General features: G+C 37.1%; 1 protein-coding gene across 3 annotated transcripts in view; it reads left to right on the plus strand.

Annotated features, from left to right (window-relative positions):
• chst15 (carbohydrate (N-acetylgalactosamine 4-sulfate 6-O) sulfotransferase 15) overlaps window positions 1-12371 on the plus strand; it is a 274117-nt gene that overhangs the window by 235813 nt on the left and 25933 nt on the right. For all 3 annotated transcript variants that reach the window (XM_069899744.1, XM_069899745.1, XM_069899746.1), the window contains 2 exons: window positions 4999-5684; window positions 9400-9733. In XM_069899744.1, coding sequence (XP_069755845.1) covers window positions 5196-5684; window positions 9400-9733 — 823 coding nt within the window. In that variant the 5' untranslated portion in view covers window positions 4999-5195. The remainder of the gene's footprint in view (window positions 1-4998; window positions 5685-9399; window positions 9734-12371) is intronic.

Genomic DNA, 12371 nt, shown 5'->3' on the forward strand with positions numbered 1-12371 from the left:
AAAATGAGATGAAATTGAACACAGTAAGTCATACATCTTTTACATCTGTAATGATTTTAATATCTTAATGTTTCACTATTTCCAAGTCATACTTGGAAAGCAGTTTACATTTTAGAGTACTCACTTTTTATATACCTCCAATAATTTAAGTACTTTTATTAAAGGATCATAATTTATTAATTCTGCTGCTCGTCTAGTTATGCCTGGACTAGCAGCAATAGAAATTCACCAAGACAATGGTATCTTAAAAACAATTTTTATTAATAACAAAATCTAACAAATTCTAAACTTAACCCCACTGTGTGTGTGTGTGTGTGTGTGTGTGTGTGTGTGTGTGTGTGTGTGTGTGTGTGTGTGTGTGTGTGTGTGTGTGTGTGTGTGTGTTTGTGTGTGGAAAATCCCAAACTATTACAGTTCAGGCAAATCCTGAAGAGATAATTTTAAAGTTCAGTCTTAGAAATCTTTTGTGTTGAAACTGAGAGTCTTTAAACTATTCTCAAACTCACAAATTCTTGTAGATATGTTTTCAGAGAAATATTCCTTCATTTGAATAACTTTTTCACAAATTCCCCTCTCTTGCATGGAGGTGTTTCAAAATGATGATTTCACAGACTCAAGCATGATTCAGACGAAGTAACCATAAAAATGGTTATGATCCAGAAACAAGAATGATCTTGCTTTCCTTTACCCAGAATTGGGTCAGTCACAAGTGGCTATTACAATAGCCACAGTAAAATTACTCTCTCTGGACAAGGAGCAGCAAGAATCATGTCCATCCTACACAATGTTGCTACATTTCTGACTTCAGATGAATCTGGTTGAATACTTAAAATGTTTTTTAATCACATAGTATGACATTACCACTGGTTTTGCTTGAAGTTCATCTCCCAAAGGTTGACGAGAAAATGCTTCAGGGCTGTTTGCTCAGACCAACAAGCAGAATGGCTGTGTGTGTGCACAGGTACCTCGGAGCCAACATCCATGGTCTTCATTATTGATATGAAACAATCATAAGTCTATTTATGATTGTTTACAGTTTTCAATTGAACAATTGTAAGGCTTTAATGGCTTCTGTCTGACTTTGAATTAACAGATACTTTGTCTCCAGGTCAGATCTTATCTGAAAACACAAATGTGTGACGTGTATTTATGTGTCCCTGTCCAACCCACAAAGTTCCTTTACTAAAAATATATTTACTAATAACATAATTCTGTAACAGTACGTAAAATTCAGAAGCTAACATACTAATTGTAAAATGAAATAATTGACAGCTTGAGTACTCCGTAGTGATCTTTGGAACATATTGTACAGAAGTACACAATGGAATTTTCTGAGATCGAGATTGATTGGCCAGGTTCGCCATTTTCTGCAGCCTTCTGTGTCCTTGCCACCATGCTGAGTCAACACTGAAAGCAAATTCCTTCAGTTCTTTTATACTCAAAATGAAGAGTGGAGTGTTGTGTCATTTTATTGATTTCATCAGTCATTTGGCGGGTGATTCCCAATTAATAATAGACTATGTAGAGCAGATCGAGATCAAACTTGGCATGCTCGCCCACACCAGAGAAGATGCTGAATCTTGCCACACTGCATTTTGTCTGCTCCAAAGTTAATTTAGAATGTTTATGGAAGATACATCTTGAATGTTCACTCTCCAACTAAATTGATTATCACTATTCACTCCAAGTGCCCATTGCCAAGTCGCACATACAATTTTGATATTACTGAATACCAATGATCGAGCTGGCTTCTATTCTTCGCCTGATATTCTTGCATTATGGTGTGGTGTGTCAGTAATTTTTGATGTGATGTGAGAGTTTATTATAAATACTATGCACAGATGCAGCAAAATTCTTACTTTCTGTAACCACTCAGGTATAAAATATACAGCAACAACAATGGTATGCATTCAATTACTACAATGCAATGAGACAAAGATATTTAAAATACTTAATAGATGAATAAATATTCACATTTGCAGTTAATGTAAATAAAATGCCTCAGTTGTGCAGCCAGATTTTTTTTTTTGGTGGTCCTAGATTAGTTTTTGGTTGGAGTAGAAAGGGGTGGTTCAAGAGCTGTTGGGTGGAAAAAAAAAGTTCTTGAATATAGAAATGCCAGCTTGTCACTTCAAAGGTTTGTTAAGCAAGAATTTACCTTAAGGAAACCATGCTAGCTTTGGCCTGTCAGCCAATCATCCTAGTGAATAATGACTACTCTCCATCCATAGAATATATCTATTCTTAGATGTGGATTAGATTGCTTGTCAACAAAGAAAATTAATTAAACTAACAATAAAGGTATAGTTTAAGGGTAAAAGTTTACAGATTCATAGTTAATAAAGTTACTGGATTGTTTATTATTGATCACCTTTTTTTGGTGGTCCCTCTTCCTCCCCTCCCTCCCTCTCCTTCCTTTCTATCCATCTCTTTCTTCCTTTCCAACCCCCTCTCTATCTTTTTCTTCCCCCCCCCCATCATTTTTGTTGAAATAAACAAAGCCAGTATTTGGATCTCTTTCCTGAATACTAGAAAAATAACTTCTGAATAAACCCATCAATGTTTGCTTAACATCAATTCAACAATTGCACAAGTGCCAGTACTATAGTAAGACAGTAACACACTGTGCATTTTGTACACATGTCAATGTTATAATGCTGCTGCAATTTGAGAAAAAACCTCATGACTTTAATACATTGAGATTTGAAATTGTGTAATAATAATAATTTTTTAACAAGTGCACTGAATGTAAAATCCTGTGAATTCTGCAAGTATGAGATAATGAGAGAAAATGGTAGATATACTTATCAGAGTCGCACATTTAATTGATTAACATTTTAACCTGCTTTAAAATGGTGAAGGGTAACAAAACCACTTTTATCATGATTAACTCTCTGCTTGCTAAATCATACTGCATGCTGAACCTTTGCTAATTCCAAAAAAGGCCTACAATGTTAACTCTGTTTATTGCGCTATATCTGCTGTTTAATCTGCAGAGTATTTTCTGTGTCTTCACATATTTATTTGACTGAAACACTTTAGATGTGGCACAAATTTGGATGTGGAAATTTGAATATTGGAAGAAGCTGGGTAATCAACTGCAGTAAACCACAGCTGCAATATATCTCCAGTTTTGTATTGGCCTGAGTATGATTTTGCACAACAGGGTTTAATAGTATGGTGTAGAAATATAGAAAGATAATCAAGCCATAATAACATCCCCTACTTGAGTTTTAGCCTTCAGGGGCCTTTTATCCACAATACCAACCTCCCTCCCCCCCCCCCCCTCCGTCCCTCTCCACCTGCTAAATGACATTCATCCCCTCTTTCTGACCCTCCAAATTACTCAAGGTTCCAGAAGGAGTGTTAGATCAGGCTTTTCAGTAAACTCTCCTCCCTTGGTCCTCCACTCCACCCCCGCACCCATCTTTTGTCTGAGTTTCTGATGGCACATTTTTCTTTGTGGAAGAATGCAGTGCATTCATTCAACAGCAAATGAAATTCACAGCAGCAGGTCCTTCATCAAAACATCAAAGACTTGTACCAATGTCATGTCTGCACTTATTTGAACTTACTATTCTTCGAAGTATTTGTGCTTCTGTTTTCATTGAGCTTCCACGCATCTTTTGATGATGTTGCACGAATCAGCAAGAAATATTCTGAGTAAGAAAACAAATTCAATGCTATCTTAAGTGCCAAATTTCATAATATAATATTCGCAATATACGAAGAAATTACTTAAATAAAAAATTGCTGAAAAACCATAGGTACAGGTTCTTATGCATCTTGGCGATTGTAATTTTTAATAAAAGAGTCAAATAATGTGACAAAAATTACTTTTCCCTTACACCAACCATCCTCAACAGGGCCCTATGGCCTCCTGGGGGCCATAGTACATTTAAGTAAAAGCCATTTTTTATTTTCACCTGACATAGCATAAATATTTTTAATGTAGTCAGTAGGAGAGAATACGAAGAATCCAAAACTTGACTGCTTCACAGGGAAGGGGACCCTTAAACTTTGAGCAGAATCCTAAGATAGCCAAAAATATGGTTGAAAGTGGCTGCCTCACACCATTTAAGTAAATTTCCTCTGGTTGATTGGCCCCGTCCTCTTCTAATAATAAACTATTCCCATACTACATAAAGACCTGTCTGTGCTGTTGAAATGCCACTTTTTTTTCCTTCCACCATTGTAATTGTGAATATTTATAATCTATTTCCATGCAGTAATTTGATGTACACTATTGGAGTTCTTACAGAATACCTGTTTGGCTGCACCAAGGTAGAATTTTGATCATGTGAACACTGAATATTTGTGTATGACAGTAAACTCATTATCTCACTAAAACTTTGCATAGAAATCATACTGGTAATTGACAACTGGAAATACCACTTTAAAACAATAATACAGTGAATACTTCCTGTATAATTTCCCTGTGCTAACAAATATTGCTGTGAGTAATGTAAGGTAAAACATCATGAGATCGGAATGTGTAGGGAGTTACCCTGTACAGGGCAGTAACAAGAAGGGGAGGTGTCCTTGTACTCCTGTTAGGTAAAACATCATGAGATGGGAATGTACGGGGCAGTAACAAGATGTGAATGCATCCTTGTACTTACAAGATAAGAGAGACATTGATGGATTGAGAGGCAGGAAGCTAGCAGGGAAAGGATAGCAACAGTTTTAGTCATTGGACAAGTAATGATATGATGATGTTCTAAGCACATATCCAAGGGTATAAAAAATCACCATTTTGCTGATAACGGCAGAATGCATTCTCCGACTAACATGTTTAGTCGCAAGTGTTACAATCCGGTAATAAAGAACAAAGAACCCTGATTTCGACTCAGCCTGGTGTTTGTCTCACTCATTCATGAACAAAGCAGACCTAACAGTAACAGAATCAGATGGATGTGCTAAACACAGCTTTAATAACTGAAGGATTTAACATACATGTTATTTTGTATTCACTCCATGTTTTCTCTCTTTCTGTAGGTTTTAAGGATTGATGATCTCTACTGCTTGATGTAAGGAAAATATTCACATGGCTTCGGAGTAAAATTGTCCCAAGCTGCTTTGCAACTGAGACCATTTCAATGATAGGATACCAAAAGCAATTGGTCAAGGACCTCAGCTGGACATGTGTGCCATGAACCTATGTTTTACCTTCAAAAGGTGTATGACCAAGTAAAATGCATTCAGGGCCTAATTATCCAGAAAATAAATTTACTTTTAACAAAGACTTTCATAAACCACCTCGACTATTTCATAACGCTGAGCAGCAACCGATGAATTTACTTGCAACACTGGAGGTCAAAGCAGAACGCAGGTTTAAATGGAGTGGATATATTTTCGAATGGAAAGCAAAACTGGTGACCCTGTTTTTGGGTGTTATAATACTTTGCCTTGTAATGGCATCTTATATTTTAACCAGAGTCCAACAGAGACTACTGCTTACTCCATCCCCCTTCCAGTACAGTACCAGCACAAATAATGATTTCCTAGAATTGGACTTGACAGATATCGAGGATGACAGCAATGACCTTATTTCACCACTAAATTGGTCAGCAAGCAGCCATTATTTAAAATCTGAACTTGTTATTGAAACCCCCTATTCCAAACTTCAGCTCTTGCCTAGAAGACTGCCACGATTGGATGAACTTATTGAACAAGAACCACACGTAAGTTGGAATTCATTCTAAAATAAATTTGTTTGCTGATAAGACATCAGTATGTGTCACTCAATGACAGATTTTAAAGAAAATGATAACTATAGAATGCACTTTTAATGGTAAATTAAAGAGATTTAAGAATCTAACTTGGGGCTGTGGGTCTGACTCAGATGTTTACAAGTTGAACCATGTCGCTAACAGGTTGGAAGCAGTTGAGGGAAAATATACTTAGTGATACCTTTTTTTTACATGAAGCTATCAATCAACTATCTTTAAATCTGATATAAGTAGATGGGTTTTTTTTATTCATCATTTCACATTGGAAAAGCAGAGAGTGATGAGGCTGGTAATGATCACCGCTCTCCCATTTTGCAAAGTTTGAAACTGGAACATTATATTTTGAGTATTAACACAAAAACTGGTGGTTAGTATAAAAGATATTTACTTTTTAAGGTCTGCTGCATTCATTACTGTAACCACGTTCAGTTGGAGGTGCAAGATTATTGTCATATTTTGAATGAGATAAAAATGACATAATTCTTTTTGCAATGTAACCACAACAATAAAATGCATGAAATGGGTACTCAGGTCCCTCAGTTTTGCTCTTACACCTAGTTTGTGGTTCAAAATCCACACACTTAAATGTGGTAAAATTAAGATGCACATAAGATGCCCCTTTCAAAAAAAACAGAGCTGCAAAGTGTTTACATATGTTATTAGTTAGGTACATGGAGAGGATAGGTTTAACAGGTTATCCATCGAACACAGGCAATATTGGACGAGCTTGGGTACACAGTTTGATTGGCAGTGGACAAGATGGGCTGAAGGGTGGTTCCATGCTGTATTATCTATGACTCTATGGCATGTGCTCATCTGAAAACTTGTCATATACTATACGGTAACACAACAATGCAGCACCTCATCTAATGGAATATTTGTTCACTCAAGAGTGCTTACTGTTGTAACTTTCAGTAAGCATGTACACAATTTGAAAATAATTCCTTTATGATTTCTTGAATTTTATAAAGCTAAATACACTTTTAACTGGAAAGGTGCAAAGTGTATTTTGATGCTCAGATCAGTCAAAGAAGGCAGGCCCAAAATACAAAACATTTATCTACATTTTTTTCTGAAAACCTTCCATTAGTGGGATTATTACAAAGGACCCATCTCTTAATGACGGAAAGACTCTTTCCTCATGAAACACTTTATATGCCAAACCCAACTTCAGATCATTCCTCAATAGAGTGTTCAATTGCAGTCAGCTCCAGGCATTAGAAGTCCAGCCATACTTATCTCAGTATGTGTCCCTGGAAAAAGAGTCTGGTGTTAACACAGCTGTTTGAGATGAACCTCAACAAAGGTCACAGACTTTCTTGGCAAATGCATCTGCCGAAAGGAGATGCTGATCTCATCCACCATGCAGAATGCAGTGGGATTGAGGTCAGAGAAGCATCTGAAGGATCGACTGTCTCTATTTTCCCACAGACCGTTGAAGACTTTCAGGACAGACCACTCCCTGATTGGTTTGAGGTCAAGAATGTCACTCTGCACAAACTTTCCACAAGGGACAGTCCATCTGAATGGGAGGCTCTGCAGCAAAATGGATAGGCTATCCTTCACAGCACTGGTGTCCTGCTTGTTGAGTCATAATGCTTGTGTTCACAGTTTGATGCAGTCATATTTCTTACATTTTTCCTGTAAACATTCATTATTTATAAGATACACAGCTATAACTGTATCTTTATTCACTGTTCCAAACATCGCACTATATTTGCTTACAATATTTACAGTACATCAACGTACTAGGACGGCAAGGTTAGCAAAGGGGTTAGTGCAATGCTGTTGCAGTGCTAGTGACCCAGATTTGAATCTGGCGCTGCCTGTATGTTCTCCCTATATTTACGTGGGTCTCCTTCAGGTGGTTTTGTTTCCACTCACACTCTAAAGACATATGGGGTTAGTAGGTTAATTGGTTATGGGTGGCGTGGGCTTGTGGGCCAGAAGGTGCAGTTGGTGAGCTGTACCTGTGCACTACACTGAACGTGTCAGCAGTTTTTCAGTTTCAAACATTTTGCAATTGCCAAGGGATGTCTTTCTTTTCTAACATTTTCCTGAATACAATAAATTGATGTGTTTACCTCTGTGGGAATCCGCACAAAAATCACGGCAAGCATTACATAAACATTTGACAAGGTAGGGAATATTTTCAGTTCATATTTACATTCATATTTTCTTAAGGCTGAGAAAGATGTCGCTCTATGCCTGGCCTTCAAAGTAATCCCATCAATCTCCCACTTACTGTATTTCCCTGTAGCTTATTTTCTCTCAAATGCTCATCAACTCCCTGTTGAGGGGTTCACCCACAGTTGGAGTAATTTACCATGGCCATTTAACTTCTCACTCAGCATATATTTGGGATGTGAAAGCAAACCAGAACAGCCGTGTGGTTGCAGGGAGAGTATATGGCACTTGATGTACCTCGGTTACCAGAGCAGTGAAGTGCCACTGTGCTACCTTTTATTGACTTTCCATTCCACATTTTCCCAAAATGTCTCAGGGACTTCCTCTTGAACTATTATGGAGTTTCTAAAGCTATATGAATTCAGGAGCACTTCGAACACAGCCATCAACTTTAGGGTAGTGTATCTTTTTATCTGCACCATGTTATTCAATTTCCTAGGACACCATTCTTCATTTATTTTCTTCAGATCCCTATGTCCTACAACCAAAACAAGCAAATTCAGTTGTTAAATTTTAAAATGCAATTTGAAATATTCTGATCTTCAAGTTAAAAACTCTGTCAACAAGCCACTACGAAGCTTGGAAATTGTGTAAGGTATGCTTCATAGCTGAGGTGGGGCAGAATTTGGTTATGGTTTGTTTTTTGGCACCAATAAAATGGTACACACCCAAGAATAATCTAAAATTTTGCCTCATGCATCATTCAATAATATCGTTCAGTTGTTAGCAGATATTGTGCCCCCATTCAGCACCCCAGGCTGTTTTGACCATGGAGTAGTCACACAGGTTAAAATGAAAAAAGCTTTTTCTTCTCTTATATCTCTTTCATTTAAAATAGAAAAGGGAGTTCAAATTAAGAGAGATACAAATGGACTGTTTATTTTTACACCATTGTACAAAGTTCAAAATGGTCTTTTAATATATTTGTTTGCAGCTGGAATTGGAATGTAATAAAGAGCATTCAGCTGGATCTTGGCTAATTTTTGAGTAGATTGCCCCTTGAAGATAAATGTGTTCGTAGAAATGTTGTTTTTAGAAATTCTTGGTCCAGAGTAATTGACTGATGAAAATAAAATGGCATTTGAATTCTCCTTGCAGGGTTTGAGCTCAGATATTTTGCATATGACCATTATTCAGCCCTCTGCATTTGAATTTCAAACAGGTTTTGAAAGTAGGCTTAAAGAACCACGTTAGGTTTTTAATAATTTGTCAGAGCATGTAAAGATGATATTGACTCAGTCATGATTATCATCTAAGATCTTTTTCTTCTACATATTTTTCAACCCGTTACTGTGCTTTATGTGTAAATTTAAATGCTTGAAAATAATCATCGTGCTTTCAGATATTACCTTATATGATCAATACAACATCTCTAAAAGTAAAATGGTGTGGTTAAATATCTTGCAGCGTGGGATCATTGTGTTGAAAAGTATACGTAACTATTGACTTCCTTTAATATTTTGCTATGTTCACATTACAGCTATTTTCAGTCATTCCAAGGAAATTTCTTCAGAAAGTAAAGAATTATTGTTGGTACACAAAATATACGGAGACTTTATCTATGGACCTTTACAAGAATAATCCATACTTTTTGCACCATAAACATTTCCAAAGGATATTTGATTACCAGAAAAATTGGAAACACTTGCAACATCACAATGGTGAACATGAACGCCTACGCTGTCTTCCTTATTTCTATATAATAGGACAGCCAAAGTGTGGGACCACTGATCTGTATAACAGACTCAGACAGCATCCTGAACTGAGCTTTTCCATCCTCAAAGAACCTCACTGGTGGACAAGAAAAAGGTTTGGTAAGTAGTGAAATTGTGCTGAACCCCTTTTGCCAAGTTAAGCAGTTGTTTTACAAAACCAGCATCAAGGACATTTCAAGGCCAACGTGATCACCTCCCCAACTTCCCTCTGGTGAAAGATCGGCTTAAAAATTAATATCGAAATTATTAATAAAGGGCAAGACGTGATCAAAGCTGTTCACACTACTGAGAAATGAAAACTGAGAATTAACGTTGCAGAGATTGAAGCTGGTAAAGAAGCAAAAGGTCTTTATTGTAAACGGCAAGCAGGCTAGAGGAGAGAGGTATATAAGATTATGAGAGTCATAGATAGTGTGGTCAGCGTGTTTTCCTGGGGTTTAAAGTGAGTGGAGGTTTTTTTGCATTGAGGGTGGTGGGTCCCTGGAATGCATTGCTGGAGATGGGGACATGTAAAAGGCTCTGGTATGGTGTTAGGTCTGCTTTGTTCATGAATGAGTGAGACAAACACCAGGCTGAGTCGAAATCAGGGTTCTTTGTTCTTTATTACCGGATTGTAACACTTGCGACTAAACATGTTAGTCGGAGAATGCATTCTGCCGTTATCAGCAAAATGGTGATTTTTTATACCCTTGGATATGTGCTTAGAACATCATCATATCATTACTTGTCCAATGACTAAAACTGTTGCTATCCTTTCCCTGCTAGCTTCCTGCCTCTCAATCCATCAATGTCTCTCTTATCTTGTAAGTACAAGGATGCATTCACATCTTGTTACTGCCCCGTACATTCCCATCTCATGATGTTTTACCTAACAGGAGTACAAGGACACCTCCCCTTCTTGTTACAGCCTTGTACAGGGTAACTCCCTACACATTCCCATCTCATGATGTTTTACCTTACAATGGGCACATGAAAAAAATCAGTTTATGGGGTGTGCGGTAGGGAACGGTTCGATTGCTGTGGAGTAGGTTTACATAGGTTGGCACAATTCTGTGCTGTAATGTTTTTGGCAGAGGCAGCAAGTTTAAAGTACTTTTTAAATATTTTTACGAATAAAGTTTTGGGGGAGTAGATTTAGGATGAAGAGGAGGAAAAATTTATTTTCCCAGAGATTTGTGTATCTATGGAATTTTCTGACAAGGAAGCAGTAGGAAATAATATATTTAAAACAGAGGTAGTTAGATTTTTGCCTGTCCCGCATCGGACTTGTCAGCCACAAACGAGCCTGCAGCTGACGTGGACATTACTCCTCCATAAATCTTCGTCCGCGAAGCCAAGCCAAAGAAGGAAATGAAGGAATTGGGGGTGAAGGTTGGTGAGTGGAGTGAGTCCATGGCTAGATTAGCCATGGAAAGCCAGATGGCTGACTCATCCTTGACTCATCTTCCTATTTCTTATGACAGCAGAGTTTCAATAACTGCAATGACATAAGGTAATTAGCTCAATATTTTAGTTGAACAAATTGCTCTTTTGAATTACTTATTGACAATGGAAGCACAAGATGCCTCTGAATGTTCAAACACCTTTGCTGTGGCAAAGTAATTCACGTGGGTGTTCTAAAATATTCTAAAGATCGAGAACCTTGACATCCACAAGCATTGTTGTGACCGCTGACTCAGCGTACACAAATACACCTATTAATAATAGACAGAAAAAATATGTTTCTGACCATGGTTAATGTATTCCAACAAAAATCTGGTCTGTAAGCTTCTTTGAGCTTCGTTGCAAAGGTGCAAAATAAGTTAGCTGAACGCCTCTGAGGACTGCTTTGATATAAGCCAATTAACAGAGCCCTATTGTTTTATATTGAATGACCCCCCTCTACTGTAGCCAGCAGCCTGTGCTCTGTAGGTAATACGGTCTGTAATAAAGCTGCCCTTTTAATTTCCAAACAGTTGATTGTTTGTAATATACATTAGAACCAATTTTATGAAGTCTGGTTCGCAGGGCTCCACAGGAATCGATAACTGAATAACATTGAATAGAATTTATCATTAACGTTAAGAATAAATGTTGCATTTAGTAAAGTAATTATTAAATAATCAAACTGACCCCAAAAAATTAAAAATTATTTTCAGCATTGGTAAAATATATGCACAGTTATCTTCAGAATTTTCAGAAAAGTACTTCTGTGGGAAACTTGGCATTGTCACCTTGTCCTAGAAATGAAAGTTAAAAAAAATAGAGAGCGAGAGATGGACAAAGTATTAAAAATAGGAGTGCAGTCAACTCTAGAGTAAATAACACCACAAATCATCGAGATATATTTCAAGTTATAAAATTGAGCCAAGATTTGTTTTGGAAGTTTCCAAGCTGTTCTTAGAATCCTGTGCACAATTCTGGTCTCAGTATTATGAAGAGTATATAAGAACAGGGTAAAGTGAAGGACAAAATACTCATAAAAATACAAATGGGTTGCTAAGTGTTGATATAGAAAAATACTCTCCCACAAAAAAAAATGTGGGCTGTAAATTTAAAGATCTGGAATTTCTGCTTGACAGTTCCACCATAATTTGCCAAAGACTAAGTAAGGAATTTTGAGTGAAATTTGCATGTACCATTCCTCCTATTCCATGATATTTGCAGTTGACCTCCAGTCTTTATACTAGTGCATCAGTATTGGCATTTTTTTTCAGTACAGTAATTTGGTTTATTTTCAAAACTTCAGGGAAGATTC

This window comes from Narcine bancroftii, chromosome 10 (genome assembly GCF_036971445.1).
Source record: "Narcine bancroftii isolate sNarBan1 chromosome 10, sNarBan1.hap1, whole genome shotgun sequence".
In the NCBI taxonomy this organism is placed as follows: Eukaryota; Metazoa; Chordata; class Chondrichthyes; order Torpediniformes; family Narcinidae; genus Narcine; species Narcine bancroftii.